This window comes from Nyctereutes procyonoides, unplaced genomic scaffold (genome assembly GCF_905146905.1).
Source record: "Nyctereutes procyonoides isolate TBG_1078 unplaced genomic scaffold, NYPRO_anot_genome, whole genome shotgun sequence".
Taxonomy (NCBI): domain Eukaryota; kingdom Metazoa; phylum Chordata; class Mammalia; order Carnivora; family Canidae; genus Nyctereutes; species Nyctereutes procyonoides.
The window spans coordinates 70239364-70255120 of NW_026575140.1; the positions used below are offsets into that span (position 1 = coordinate 70239364).

The 15757-nt window shown below is 47.8% G+C and overlaps 1 protein-coding gene and 1 non-coding gene across 2 annotated transcripts in view; both read left to right on the plus strand.

Moving 5' to 3' along the window:
* The window catches only part of HTR3B (5-hydroxytryptamine receptor 3B), a 59454-nt gene extending 45140 nt beyond the window's left edge, over window positions 1-14314 (plus strand). Inside the window, exons 8-10 of the mRNA XM_055305275.1 lie at window positions 8128-8338; window positions 8473-8655; window positions 9771-14314. Coding sequence (XP_055161250.1) covers window positions 8128-8338; window positions 8473-8655; window positions 9771-10021 — 645 coding nt within the window. The 3' untranslated portion in view covers window positions 10022-14314. The remainder of the gene's footprint in view (window positions 1-8127; window positions 8339-8472; window positions 8656-9770) is intronic.
* Window positions 9028-9131, plus strand: LOC129498040 (U6 spliceosomal RNA). Its single transcript, XR_008662072.1, has one exon. It is a non-coding gene; the product is annotated as a U6 spliceosomal RNA (small nuclear RNA).
* Window positions 14315-15757: the final 1443 nt, after the last annotated feature.

A 15757-nucleotide genomic window follows, 5' to 3' on the forward strand; every position in this document is an offset into this window, starting at 1 on the left:
CCAGATACAAATTTATAAGATTATCATTATTAACTGGACTATCTTGAGCAATTAGTTAACAAATCACCTACAGGGTCCTCAGAGACTATGGTGGTTTCTGAATCAGAGAGAACAACTGCTCAAAAAGGACTCATTGAGAAGCCAGACTTCTCAGTTGCACCACCAGGTATATTCTTGGCTGCATTGTCATGGAGAAATTTGTTCCAGCAGGAGCTTAGGAGGTGGGGTGCAGGACAGTGAAGCCTAATGTTTTACATTCCAGAGGCAGCCACCCTTCCTTCCCTGGCCTTTCTGGCAAACTGTTCTGATAAGTGGTTTGCAGCAAGTTTATGCAACTGGTAGACCCATGATTAGTATTCATTTCTGCTTTTCTGCACCAAGTCAGCTAGTGGTGGTGGTAGTTGGGTGGGGAAAAGTCCTTCATGCCCGATGATGTTTGATTGAAAAACAGAGACTATAGACAAGTCAGGGTCATACACAGGGTGAATTCTGGAAACAAACCCTTTGAATAAGAAGGAAAATTCAGACTAGACTAGGTGCTATGGTTATGCTGGATAATTCTATGCTAAGAGAGGGTGGTATTGAAATAAGCTAGTATTGAGGCCACAGATGCCCCTCCATTGTTAATAGGTGTCCCATGCAGTTTTCTAGCAAAGCTCTTGTTAAATCAGGGCCTCCCAGAAATAGCTGTTGTTTGAACCTGACTCAATGGATAACTAACTAATCACAACTCACACCTTCTTGGTGGTGGGGTTTGGGTGTTTCCCTGTTCTGCTTGGATTTTAACAAAGCTGGCATTGTGGCTTGTTTGTCCACCTTTTTTTTTTAAGCAAGAGAAAAGGAGGGGAAGAAAAGAAAGCTTTTTTAATTTCAATGAGTTTCTTGGCTAAGAGTAAACACCTCATTAATTTTAAAGATATCAGCCCACAAACATTATTAATGCAGCCCGAATAATGGAGAGCATTAAAGGGAAATGTGAGGGAGTAGCACGTGCAAGGTGGAACATAGGCACCTACCAAGCACTCCAGAGAGCGCTGCACACACCATTACCTACACTGCACGACGGAGACAAACACAGGCAAGAGATGGGACAGATAAAGGAGTACGCGCACGCACACGCACACACACACACATGCATGCACACACACTCTCCATAAAGCAGCCACTATTTGTGGCTACATGTCACCCCTTGCCCTGAATATTAATTTGTCCTCTCAGTAGTGGCAAAAGGTTTTCTCTGTAGTAGCTCCATTTTAAATATGATGAACAGAGACATAACAGATTATTTAAGGAAAGGAGAAGCTTCCCTGCATGTCAGGAACGGTGATCCCATTCTTCTGTTCCATTCACTGTCATACTTCATCTCCATGTACAGGGTCATACTGAGGCATGCTAGAGGTGGGCATTGATAGGATTTCATGCTTTTGGAGCTTTCTCCTGGGTCCCTTTGCCCTGGGGCTAATGTGGATTCTCTAGCAGGGCTGGCTTCCACCCTGGCCCTCTGGAACAGGGTAGGGAAAGAAGCCTGAATAGTCACAGATCATGTTTCCCAGGGCAGGGAGCTAGGCTCAGCAGCAGTTCTACAACTTTGAAAAGACTTAAAGTAGATTCAGTGACTATCTCAGTCCTCTGTCTCCTTTGATCTCTCTCAGCCTCCATGCCTCCCCATGCCTGTTATGTGTATCATGGCTAGGCTTATGTTCTTTTACTCCATACCAATCATCATACTCTGAAGTCAACAACTCAAGTATCCTGGTGTCCTTCAGTAGCCCTTGGACAATGATGTGAAATTCAGAGCCTGGTTCCATGCCAACATTGGGTCTACTAGGGTCCTGACAGCAAAGGGCCATCTCCCTCTTAAACTAATCATGTGCTGTTTCCTAGTCCAGGCTGCCCAGCGGGGGGTTGAAGACAAGTGGGGGCAGGCAGGAGGAAGAATGATCTGTTCCAAATATTTTTGTCACTCTGGGCCTGATGTATACTGCTGCCCCTGATATGAAATCAAATGCTCAGAATGCCTTGTTGGTTCCAGCGAATGTGCAATCATATCTGCTGGCTCCAGGACACATATTATTTATCAGAGGGCACAGCTAACACTTTGGAGTCCGGCTGCATTCCACAGGGGGCCCAGAGCACAGGCACTTCTGCCTACAGAGATGGCTGTGTGCAGCCCAGCTCCCAATCCAACAGCCATAGGAGGGGAGGTTACCTCCAATACATTATCGGAGGTGCTGGTTCCCAGAAACAGCAGGGTGAGGATTTGATTTCTGTATGGCAGCTTTTTGTTTTTGGGTTTTGGGTTTTAGGTTTTTTGTTTTTTTGTTTTTTTTTTTAAGAATGAGGGTAGAAGTGGGAGGACGTAGGAATAAAAATGTGAGAATTCATTTTGGATGTAAGAGGGTGGACAACTGTGGGAAGTAAAGTGAGCCCAACACTAAGCTATCCTCACACTGAGTGAAGTGTTCACGTAGGTGGGAGGTGGGGGCCATGCAGGGGAGTCCTAGAAAAATGCAGAAGGGCACTGGAGAAAGAGAGGTGCCTTGTCTATCCTCTTTCTCTAACATAGTTGTCCTTTCTAGAGTGGTTTTGTTGAGCTATCTATTGAATGCAGCTCATAAACTTGATAGAAGATCTTTCTGAGCTCCACCAGATTGAGAGAGGGAGAGAGACAGAAAAGAAAGAGAATTTGGAGTTCTAGATATCTCTCTAGGGTCACTCAAGTATCCCTGGAATCATGGACTTTCTGCTAATCGAGCCTGACTCATGGTCCAGACCCAAGAAACCTTCCCTCCTGTGCAAGGATCTTACTTAGATGGCAGTAACTTTCCCATTCTTTCTGAGTTGGGAATGTTGGGAGGGGCTTGGGAGAGAAGGAAGACAGGCGTCTGTATGAAGCGTGAGTCTGGGCGTCAAAAGTTCCAACTATGTCATAAAGACGGTCATGCAAAATTGAGTACTGGTGGGGTCTACCATCAAGGAGGCAATTAGAGGCTAACCTTGGGGCCTATTCCATCTCCAAGGAGCTCTCCACACACACATTCTGAATTAGATTGATCTCTTTCATTAACATCAATAGGCTCCAAATACCTTTGTGTACTTATTATTACCTGGCTTTAATGGATAATGAAATTGTGGCATAATATTGCTAACACCTGAAGGGTGTCTAATGGAGAACACGGACTGAAACTAAAGTGCTTTTTCTTCCCTTTCTGTGGAATTTAAAGGCACCAGCTCCCTTAGTCCATTAGAAGTGATGGGCTCCAGGTAGGGGTTCCTCAGAGAGCAGCATCTCACCATTCTGGTGACGTACTTTCCTCCCCAGCATCGGCAGGCAGTTACTGTCTCTGACATGACCTGCAGAGAGGTAGCCCTTGGAGGACTGACCTCATGAGGGGAACCCCCATTTGTGCTAACTCCACACTCTCACCCTACTGAAACTAAAGTAGCAGTACTCATGGACTCCAGTATAACTCAGCAAATGTCTTTTGAGCTCTTATCATGTACTAGTCTCAGTGGACCCACCGAGGACACAAGCATAAGTAAAACAGGGCTCCTCAAAATGCCGCCTAGGGAGACATTGTAACAATAACCACAAAACTGAGCATTTACTTGACACCAGGCACCATTTTAAGAGTTTGTACGTGTCAACCTCACGTGTCTATGAGATTGATGCTCTGAGTACAAATCGTACAAATGGATGAACTAGAGTACAGAGAAGTTAACTTGCCCAAGTCCAGGTCACTTGCCCAAGGTGTATAGGGTGACTATGGAGCTTGGGCTTGAACCCAGGCAGTCTGACTCCAGAAACTACATGCTAATCCTATATGTAGCTCACAAATCAACATAATGTAGCAATTCCAGCCCATTCTTTGGCATTCGTCCACTGTGTGTTACTGAGCAAGTTGCCTATAATAGTTTCCTAGGGCTTCCATAACAAAGTACCACAAACTGGTACCTTAAAACTAATTCATTCTCTCACAGTTTTGGAGCCTAGAAATCGGGGTGTCAGCATTAGTTCCTTCTGGGAATCCTCAGGGAGACCCTGTTCCATGCCTCTCTCCTAGCTTTTGGTGGCTGCCAGGAATCCTTGGCTTGTAGATGTATCACTCCAGTCTCTGTCCCCATCCTCATGTGGCATTCTCCTTTGTGTATCTCTTCTCTTCTTCTCATGAGGACACCAATTATTTTGGAATAAGGGTCCACCTCCTGGAGTAATAAGACCTCATCTGAACCAATTAATTATATCTACAGTGATCCCATTTCCAAATAAAGTCACATTCTTAGCTTCCAGGAAGGACATTAGTTCTTTGGGCCATTATTCAACCCATTACAGTCCACTGCCCTCTGGCTCCCCAAAATTCTTGTTCATCACATGTGCAAAATGCATTCACCCTATCCTAGCATCCCTAAATGTCTTAACCTATTTCATGCACCAACTCTGAGACCAAAATATAATCTAAATATAAACTCAGAAGGTCCCAAATCCCTTCATCTAAATCAGGTACAGGCTCTGGGTATAGTCCATTCTGGGACAGACTTCCATCTGCAGACTAAAACATCCAACCACCAGAGTCTGGTTGCAGATTCCATGGGATGGGGAGGGGCAGAAACCCATCCTATTAACTATTCTAATTCCAATACTTAAAAAAAGTACTTGACCCTCTGTTCATGCTCAATTAATGTCCCTTGAACAAGACAATAAAGGGATTTGAGGATCAAACGAGATGCGAAAACAAGCCATTTCTGAAAGCTATATGATAAAATAAGAATTTCTTTAGGCTGTACTGGGCTTGTAGAGAAAATTAGTCTAGTCCATAAGTAATATTTCCCCTAAGTCAAACTAAGTAAAAAGGAAGGTCCTTTGTTCTTGAAAAAAAAAAAAAAAGAGGGGGTCTATTTAGCTGTATAATTTTATGAGCCAAACACAGATGGGGGAGATTGCTACTTTATGTCGAGGAGCTGTGTATCCTTGTAGCTACATGTCTCCCTTCCACTTTTGGCCACTGCTGATCTCCAGGGACACATATCCTCCTGATAGCACTGGTTGCCTGGCTGGTGGGGCCCAGTACAAAATGAAAATGTGGGGCTCCCTGTTAAAAAATTATGAGTTTCAAAATGGCACCAGCAGAGCCTGCAACCAAGCGCCAGGCCCTTCTAAGTGCTGGGCCCTGTGTACCTTCCCAAGCCGCATGCTCCCAGAGCCAGCCTGCCTCTCCCAGTCCCTTGGCTCTTGCCACACTTCTTCCCTGGCACCATGGGGGGCATGTGGTCTGGTAAAACTGGGGAGCCATCTTTGGTTCTGGCCCAGGTTTATGTTCATTCTCTACATGAGCCTCTGGGTAGAGAGGAACCACCTAACCATGTGCTCATTACACAGGAGCGTTATTGACACAGTACAACAGCCCATCTCAATGATAGCCAAGATGTTCAGCAAGAAAAAGCAAGGTGCTTTTTAATTTTTTAAAAGTTCTTTTTAAAAGATTTATTTATTTATTTTAGAGGGAGAGAGAGAGGAAGGGCACAGGGAGAGAAGGAATCCCAAGCAGACTCCATGCCCAGTGTGGAGCCCAATGCAGGGCCCAATCTCATGACACTGAAATCAGGACCCAAGTCAAAACCAAGAGCTGGATGCTCAACCACCTACACCCTGTGGCCTTTCCAATAAAGTGCTTTTAACAAGTGAAAAATCAAGGCATATACCCAGGATCACTTAAACTGGCATGTATCGGGGCACTTGGAATTGAAGGCCTCTGGAGCTTGATTCTCTTGACTAAGTCTGGGCTGTTTCTGCTTAACCATCGTGGCTACTTGGACATTCTTTAGGGTGGTGTTCTTACCCTTTCCAACCTCTTCATGTCATATCTGCCAGGAAGTCTAGGGGAGTCCTGGTCACCCCCCACCACCCCGCCGGGCACACCACAAAGACCCTGGTGGACTCTGACCACTTGACTCCCGTCCTACCATCCCCAGCTAACCACTGCCATTTCTGTCACGGCATGATGAAGACAGCTTGAGAGGCTGAAATGGACAACAGGTCATTTTGTTGTTGTTTTCCTTGTTGACCATGCTTTGGTAGAAATGTGTTTTAACTGAATTATTACAAAGCCTGAGTGTTGCTTTTGTTCAGATATTTGTACCCAGTTATGCCTAATAGACTATAATCCTCCAAACAGCTCTGACCTGCCAAGCTCCACAGAGTCCGGATATGCTCCCAGACTTAGTGGCTGGGGAGCCCCCACCCCGTTCTCTTCTGCAAGGTGCTAGATATCTGGTCTCAACCAAGCTCTTCCCACCACCATCTCCTCTGACCCTGGCCTCTGCCTGGGCTTCTCCCTATGTGCTTGCCTCACACAGTAGGAGGCGAAGATGAGGGAGAAGAACTCAGCTCAGATGTCTGGTCAGATCAAGAGTTGTAGCGACTCTGTGGTGGAAGAGAACCGGGCACAGCCCAGCTCTGCCATTTACTCAACTTACTTCAGGAACCGAGCTTTATTTTTTCGACTCTAGAACGGCGGTGTTCCATGACCTGCCAAGAAGCTCACAGTGAGAATTAAATAAACCACGTCACATGTGTCAAAGCATCTCATATGTTATTGGACACCTAGAAAGCTTTCAGTTGTGTAGTGAATCAGAGAAATGGGAGACTCCAGACACTATTTTGTTCCCAGATCCCACAGCAAAGGGCTCAGAACCTTCATTTGTTCAGTAGACATGTCCTGAATACCCACTATAAAATAGGGATTATTTTTGGCCCCATGAGGGATTTTTTTCATCATTGCTGCTCTTGCCCTCAAAGTGTCAAGGGAAGCAGTCCTGTCATTCCCTGATGAAAATAGTTTGTGTTTATTAAAGACATTTCCTACCACCATCCCAGAGAAGTGAGGCATACAAAAAATGGCAGTAGCAGAGCAACTTTGAGTCTCAAATCCCCAGCTGCAAACCCCACTCAGCAGCTCTGTTTACCTGGCCATGCTGCTGGGCATCTTCACTGTCCCCCCCCTGCTTAGATCCGCTTCGCCCCCTCTGCTGTCCTGTGCTTCTGGAGATGAGCCGCAGCCTCGTTGACCAGTAGGAAGAGGGAATGGATTGGCAGGAGGAGGGGGAGGGAGAGTAAGATGGTTATCTCTCCATCTTTCTCCCTGTGGAGTCACCACCAGGCTGGCTGTGCCCCTAAGAGGGAGCCCCAGATCCTGTGTGAGCTCTCCCTCCTCAGGTTCTAGTCACATTCCCAGCCCCGGGCCCCATCAGGGCTAAGGGTAGGGATAACTCAGTCAGTCCTCTCAAACATCCAGGGCACCACCCTCCTTCTTGTGGTTGCCCTCTGCCTGCCCACACCTTGTAAGCGGTCTCTTTGCTAAGCTCTCCTCAGATCTCCCAGGGGTGCCATTTGTTCCTGCCCAAACTCTGACAGACACACAAGTGCTGAGGTGTTCACATTCCACAGAGGAAGTCAGGGTAAGCCGAGAACAGTGCCAGATGTTGCATAAGTGGCATAAGGAGAAAGATCTTAGTGTAAGACCTGGATTTAAAACAGTTACTCGCTGGCTGTGTGAGTTTAAACAAGCAGTTTAATCTCTGTGAGCCTCAGTTTCCTTGTCTGTAGAATGGAGATACTAATGCCCAGCCCTTCAAGTGGGTGTGAGGATTGAACAGGACAGGACACAGGAGACACTTAGGCTAGTGCCTGGCACATGGCCGGTGGCAAACAAATAGATGCTGATGCTTCTTCTTATAATTAGTAATGTTAGTTCACATAAAAGCATAAAGGGTTTTTTTTTCTATTTTCTAAACCACAAAATAATCTTTTTCTAACCTACATAGTCTTTTCACATTATGCAGAAATGTTGGGATGTCTATGGATTCTATTTTTTTAACTTTTATTTAGTTTTTAAAAAGATTTTATTTACTTATTCATGAGAGAGACAGAGAGAGAGGCAGAGACACAGGCAGAGGAAGACACAGACTCTCTGCAGGGAGCCTGATGCAGGACTCGATCTTAGGACCCTAGGGTCACACCCTGAGCCGAAGGCAGACACTCAACCACTAAGCCACCCAGGTGTCCCTGGCTTCGGATTTTAGCCCCTCAGTGCAGACCTTCTCTTCAGTAGACGCCTTGTCCCTGGCCAGGTGGTGATTCGCAGGCGCCCACTGGTCTACATCGTGAGCCTGCTGATTCCCAGCATCTTCCTAATGCTTGTGGACCTGGGGAGCTTCTACCTACCACCCACCTGCCGGGCCAGGATTATGTTCAAGACCAGCGTGCTGGTAGGCTACACCGTCTTCAGGGTCAACATGTCTGATGAGATGCCAAGGAGTGCAGTGAGCACCCCTCTGATTGGTAAGCACCCACGGGGACACCAGACACCCAACTTCCATCATTCCTGTCACAGACCTGATGTTGCATTTCAGATCAGGGGCAGGAGAGCCCCAGACATTCTGGCTAATTCCACCTCCTCTGGTTCCTTCCCTCAGGGGTCTTCTTCACAGTCTGTATGGCTTTCCTGGTTATCAGCTTATTTAAGTCCATCCTGTTGGTCAAATTGCTCCATGATGAGCGGAACAGTGGGCAGGAGCGGCCCCTCTTCTGCTTTCAAGGGGACACTGATGTCGATGGGCCTAGAGTAGATCCCAGAGCCCAGCTTGCTGGGGTTCCAGGTTAGTGAAAAACCTCAAGGTCCCTACCCAGGCTTGCTCTATCACACTCTCTGCACCGGGTCCCATTAGTGGAGCACCAGGCCATGTGTCCTGCTGTGCAAAAAGTTTGAAACACTTGCTTCCTTGCTTCTGTGATGCATTTATTTTACTTCTCTGGAGAACTGTTGGCTTTCCAGAAAGCTGCACTTTAGCTCAGAGGTCAGGCCTTCAGTTGACTTTGCTTTTTTTGTTTGTATTTTCCAGTTTTAACCGGTTAGCTAAAGTGACCGAGCAACTGGCCCCAGAATCATAGAGTACTGGTGTGTGTGCGCACATGCTTGTATGCATTTGGGTCCCTGTTGCTTAATGGGAACCAGTGTAGGAATTACCCCACTGCTCACTTTGGCAGCACACATACTAAAATCAGAACAATACAGAGGTTAGCATGACCCCTGTGCAAGGATGATAGGCAAACTTGTGAAGCGTTCTGTATTTTTACTGTATACTTGAAAGTTGCTAAAGAGAGTATATCCTAAACGTTCTCTTCACAAGAAAAAAAAGTGTGTAACTGTGTGGTAGTGGAGGTTAACCAGACTTATTCTGATGTACTGGTATATATGTACATTCGTCTGTGTCGTGAGTCTGCTGGTTCCCAGCATTTTCCTAATGTTTATGGACCTGGGGACCCTCTACCTACCACCCACCTGCTGTTCCAGGGTTATGTTCAAGACATAATTTTGGTATATATATAATTATTGTGCTGTACACCTGAAATATAATGTCATATGTAAATTATATCACAATTAAACAAAAATAATCATCCCAGTCCCTAAAGCTACGAGTCAGTGGGGCTGGCCCCCAGCTCGGAAAATCTCCTGGATGGATCTAGCCTAGATGTCCTTTCTGCACAACACAGCTCTGCTTCCTTCTGCACAGCCTATCCTCCCTTCAGCAGGCTGGGGGGGCAGGGGGGGAAGGTCCCAACCCCAACCCAATCTGCCACCCTGTTTTGCCCACAAACCTTCCTTGGTAAGCAGCTTACCAAGGCTTCCATTGGCTTCCATTGGCTCCAGTGGGAAGCCCAGGGGGCTTTGGGAGCCCTTGGCTCACCTAGGATGTTTTCCTCTCTCATACAGAGCCCATCTGTCGAGAGCACCTGGCCCCAACAGGAACCCTGGAGGAAGTCTGGTTCCAGCTTAAATCCATCAGCACCTACTTCCAAACCTGGGACCAGTCAGACCAACAGGAGGTTAAATGGCTGGCCCTCCTGGAACGTTTTGACCGACTGCTCTTTCAAGCCTACACCATCATGCTGGGGCTCTATGCTATCACCCTGTGCTCCCTCTGGGCCCTGTGGGGCAGCTCGTGGAGACTCAGGGCAGGCTAATGGGTTTTGTAGAGAGGAAGGAATGGAGCATAATGGGTTAAAAAGCTCCTCACCTCTTGTTACAGTGCAGGTGTTCACACCTGCTGAGGTACTGAATGACCTAGGATGAATGTATTCATGACAAAAATGTCCAGATATCTCATGGTATACAGTGAAAAGGAAGCTTGCCTTCTTATTCTATTTCACTCCCCAAAACTGACCACCATTAGCAATCTCTTTCAGAAAATGTCTAGGTACATTACATACATACATGTTTTGACAGTTTAGGTTTTTTTGTTTTTTGTTTTTTAAGTGTAAGATCACTTCATCTCCCAGTTCTATCTTGGTCATTCAGTAAACTGAATGACTCAGTTTACTGAGTGTCAGTTAAGCCTTAGGTGTTATGTTAGGCAGACCAGAGAATACAAAATATGTCATTCTTCACTCGACTCGATTCCCAAGGACAATCTTGTACAAAGCAGGGTGCAAGATTCAAGGCACATCTGTGTCCTGAAGCTCTTGTTCCCGGTGTCTCAGATGAGCACCTCTTCCCCTGCACCACATCACTGTTGGAGAGAAGCCGGGTAACAAGCCCATCAGACCCAATCTAGCACAACATTTAGCCAACACACACTATGTGTAAGGCCCTGAGCTGGGGGATAGGCTTCATGCATGGTCCTTGGGTTCAAGGAGATTATAATCCACTATCGTTTTATTGGTCTACAAGGGCTGCCATAACAAAACACCATAGACTTTGTGGCTTTAACAGAAATGCCTTTTCTCACAGCTCTGGAGGCTGGAAGTCTGAGATCAAGGTGTCAGCAGGGTTGGCTTCTTCTGAGGCCTCTGTCCTTGGCCCACAGATGGCTGCCTTGTCCCTGTGTTCTCACACGGCCTTCCCTCTGTGCATGTTCATATCTGTATCCGAATTTCCTCCTTTTACGAAGACACCAACTATATTGGATTACGGCCCACATTAATAATCTCACCTAACCTGAATCACCTCTCTAAAGGCCCTACTCCAGATATGCATTCTGGGGTACTGGGGGTTAAGACCTCAACATGAATTTGAGGGTGGGTAACACGATTCAGTCCATAATACTCTCATGGCTGTGGATGCTTGACAAGTCCAAAATCTGCAGGTAGGCTGGCAGGCCAGGACCCCCGGAGTAGTTACAGTTTGAGTCCAAAGCAAAGGCAGGAGTGTCTGCTGGCAGGATTCCCGCTTATTCCAGGTAGCCCGTGTTTTACTACTGAGGCTTTCAACTAATCAGATGAGGCTCATTCTGGAAGGGAATCTGTTTTACCCAAGTTTACTGATTTAAATGTTAATCTCATATAAAAAATACCTTCACAGAAACATCTAGAATGATGTTTAATCAAATATCTAGGTCCTGTGGCCTAGCCAAATTCACACACAAAACTAACCATGACAGTCCCAATGGTCCTGTACCTTCCCTCTATGCCCACATTTATTTGTTAAGACAGAAGAGCCCTAATGACAGGGCACTTGGGTGACTCATCAACTTCTGGCTCTTACTCTCTAGTAGCCAAATCTGCACCAACTAGCTTATCTTATGACAGTTCCCGTGGCCCCATAGCTTGAATTCTAAGGTTAGAGCTCAAGTCTTCCACAAATTTTCCTTCCTCTTATTTCGACTTTCTTCATTTCGCATTGCTTCTTTTATGGAGGCTTCCGTCTAGCCTAACCGGCTTGCCATTCCACCCAAACCTCTGCTGCTAGTTGACATATTCTTTTGTTTCACCAATCTGTGTGCCACTCCGTCTAAGAACCCTGCTCAGAACAGCCTTCCCCCACCTTCTTCTTCTGATCATCTCATGACTCTGTCCCCTTCTCTCTATCTTTGGTATTATCCTCTTCTATGTCCTTCCTCCTTTGAATATTTTATGGCCTCCTATGTTTATGTGTACCTATGTGTGTGGAGTGTGTGTACATAGGTGTATGTGTTGTGGGGTATGTACGTGTGTATGCATGTGTGTACGCAGGTGTGTGTGTGATGTGGGATGCATGTCTACATGTGGTGTGTGTACATGTATACACATGTGTATGTAGGTGTGTGTTGTGGTTGTGTGTACATGAGTGTGTTGTGTGTACATGTGTGCTGTGCATGTGCATTTATATGTGTGTGTACAGATGTGTGTGATGTGGGGTATGTGTGTACATGTGTGCTGTGTATGTGTGGATATGTGTGTTGGGGTGTGTGTTGTTGAGTATGTGTACATGTGTGGGGTGTGTGTACATGTGTATGTGCATCACCTGTCACACAGACCACATACTCCTGGAAGAGTCACCCTGTTTTCTAATTCTAGTTTCTGTCCCATCTCTGCCCGGGTCCACACAGAGTTTTGCTCATGGCAGCTGTGCAATAACCATCGCAGAGCAATTCATCCTAGTTCACTGCTGATGTTGGACACATTTCTCGCGTGTCTTCCCAGGTCTGAGGGGAGAGTCGCCCCAAGGTCAGACTCCCTGTCCTCCTGCGTCCCTCTGCCCGCTGTCAGGGCAGCCATCGGGAGCTTGCTGGGTAGACCACAGTAGGCTGAGCGAGAATCAGCACTCCTAATACTGTGAGTGGAGGACTCAAAAGTCCAAAGCTGTTTGCTAGGAACTTTTTGCGGCGCTAAAATTGTCTTTAAAAAAAACCTACCCCCCCTTCCCCCTAAAGAAAAAGAATTTAAATTCAAACAGCCTTTACCTGCATCCTCCCTCTCTCATTACCTCCCAGTTAGTGCTCAACGCCAATTGTCCATGAAATTCCACTGCTGCTGTTAATGAAATGAGGAACATAAGAAGTTTGTGAACAGGAAGTGTCCATGCAAGCCTCCACCTGTTTCCCTCCTCACTTCCTCCTTTCTGTTCCTGGCCTCCTCTGCCTCTACCTGCTGCCACCACCTGCTAGATTGCTCTTCACTTCCTCGGTTATTAGAGGGGCAAAGGCCTGCCGTGAGCTCCTCACTACCAAGTCTCCTTCCTTTCCAGCTGTCCCTGGAGAAGGCATCTGGTTTGGGTCCTGGCTCCATCACTATCTAGCCAGGGGACCTGGAGCTAACTTCTCAGAGCTTCAATTACCCTATTTGGCATTGGGGTTGCTCCGACTCACTCTACCCAAATCACAGAACTCTGAGGATCAGAGTGAAGCCATGTATTTAGTGGTACTTTGAAAAGTAGATGATACATCCCAAAATAACAACAAGACCTGCCTGCTGTCAACAGATGGATTCTCGTCTTAAGGTGTGAGGTCCTTGTTCCAGTACTTCAATCAGAGTCCAGTTACGGGCTCTTGTTCTCCCTGCAGGCGCCCTCATTCCAGGATCCACAGGCCAAGGACTGAAGCCATCGCAGGCCTTCTAGCAGGGGCCGTGGGTGGTGGGGCTTCCACTCTCCATGCAGCCCCCCTTCGCTTCCTCCCCAGAGAACGTCTCCAGGTTCTTTATGTCTGCTTGGAAGAGTCAGCCCTTGAGGAGGGAAGCCTTGGACCTCCGTCCAAGCACCAAGTGGCCGTGACCTCGACCTGGCAGCCAGGGCCCAGAGGCCCTGTGCAGAGGGAGGAAGACAAGGCGCCCGCAGCCGTTATTTACAGAGCAGCTTCAGCTCGGCTCCTCCAAATGCTTAGAAGTTTCACGATTCCTGTTTCACAGAGGAAGGAAACTGAGGAACAGAGCAAAAATGGGATTCTCCCAGCTGTGAATGCTCCGACCATCTGCCGTTTCCCAGAATCTAAGGTAGTTTCAGAACTCACCAAGAAATCGCAGCTCCAATTTTGGGGACTTCGCTGACGTCGAGAGTAAAGGCTGAGCTAAGCACCCAGGCTAGACAGGCAGCCCTCTATTTTATATGTCATTGGATCTCAGAATAGCTTCCAGAGCTGCTGCCGTGCTCCCCCACAGCCTGCCTGCCGCCCCGTGCACAGCCCATAGCCGGGGGCTCTGGCTCCCTGCGTGTCCTCCAGGGGAGGAGCTGTTGTGGTGGAGGAAGCTGAGCCCCTCGCCTTACACCTCCATGACCTGGCCAGCTTCTGTGCTCCAGCTTTGAGCCTGGACAGGTCAGACCAGGAAGCAAACCAAAGAGATCACAGCTCCAACCCCAGGGACAGCCAGCATGGAACTGCCCCTGGCTCTCCGGGGCCCTCTCCCTTCCCAAGGATCTAAATATACACATAAAGGCAGGGTTAGGGATGCCTGGGTGGCTCAGCAGTTGAGCTGAGCATCTGCCTTGGGCTCAGGGCATGATCCCGGGGTCCTGGGATCGAGTCCCACATCAGGCTCCCTGTGAGGAGCCTGCTTCTCCCTCTGCCTCTGTATCTGCCTCTACTTCTGTGTCTCTTATGAATAAATAAATAAAATCTTTAAAAAAATAAAAAAGACAAGGTTAGCAAAAGGAGGTGGAGCTGAAATTTTTATCCAAAGGTGTGGCGCTGAGGTTTCTAGAAAACTTCAATCTTGTGTTTAAGGTAGGGAATTCCTCCCCCAATTCCTGGATGTTGGGTGATCGTCCCAGGGCAGAGACCCCAGTTCTCCTGTTCCCTCCAGGACGGCTGTGCCTCCCTCCCTGCGACCCCATCTGTGCCCGGGCTCCCATCCCAGGCATCTCCCTGTCCTGTTCCCTGGCTCATGCTCCATCTCAGCAGCCCGAACCTTTCAGTTCTGAGTTATTTACCTGCTGAGACAGTAAGAGCTTCATAATTAGCTGAGCAACAGCATGGAGGCTTTTATGAGCAGCCAGGTCCCCCACCACACTCTGGTGTCCGTAATTGAAATGACCCACGCCAGTGATTAGATTAGGGGGCTGAGGCAGCCCAGTGTGCCACCTCCAGCCCCCTCCCCTGTCCTGTCGGGGGGGTGATGTAGTTAAGTTTGTGCTTCATTTGGCAGAGGCCATAAAGCAGGCATTGCAGCAAGGCTTTCTGCAGGGGTGGGAATGCACTGCTGGGCAGTGGGCAGGCTCTGTGGCAGGCAACAGATTCCAGATTGGGGGGAGCCCCTTGTTTCCCCTTTGCCTTGGCCCCTCTATCATTCCCCCAGCCTAGTGCCAGCCTCCAAAGACCTGGGCCTCATGGGATTATCAGTGATACTCAGTGTCCCTAGGGACCAGGTCTGCACATGGTTGGCCAGACCCTGATCAGACCCTGCTGCTGGTCACCCTGCTCAGGACCTCCTCTCTGGAGAGCTCCAGGCCAAGAGCAAGAGAGTTGAGGTGCTGTGGGCATTTCTTTTTCTCCCCACCTCCCTGACTAATCTCAGCTTCTCAGCTCTTTCCTGTACAAGCCTTTGGCACCCCTGTCTCCGAACCTTGTGACTTCTTCCCAAGGGGGCGGACAGCATGGGCTTTGGAGTCCAAAGCATTCATTTGTTCTGTTAGAGGATGGTTGCTCAGAGCTGACATGGTTTTGTCCTCCGTGCAAACCCAAAGGTTTGGTAGAGGCTGTCTGGAGTGCTGTCTTGAGACAGGTTTGGGGGCCCTAAGTGGGTTCTGTGGGAAAGAAGGCAGTGATCCATTGGTGATGACTGCCCCAGGAGAGAGAGGAGGGTAAGAGGAGAAGCAGAGCTAATGTTTATTGAGGCTTTGTCATGTGCCAAGCACTGTGCAGAGTGCTGAGGTGATAGTATTCTAGGACCCAAGAGTGTCGGCCCCAGGAGAGCAGGGAGTCTATCGTGCTCACTACTGTGCTCCAGTACCTACCACAGGGCCTGACACATAGTAAACAGTTAGTGTGGCAGCATGTGTTGGGTGAACCA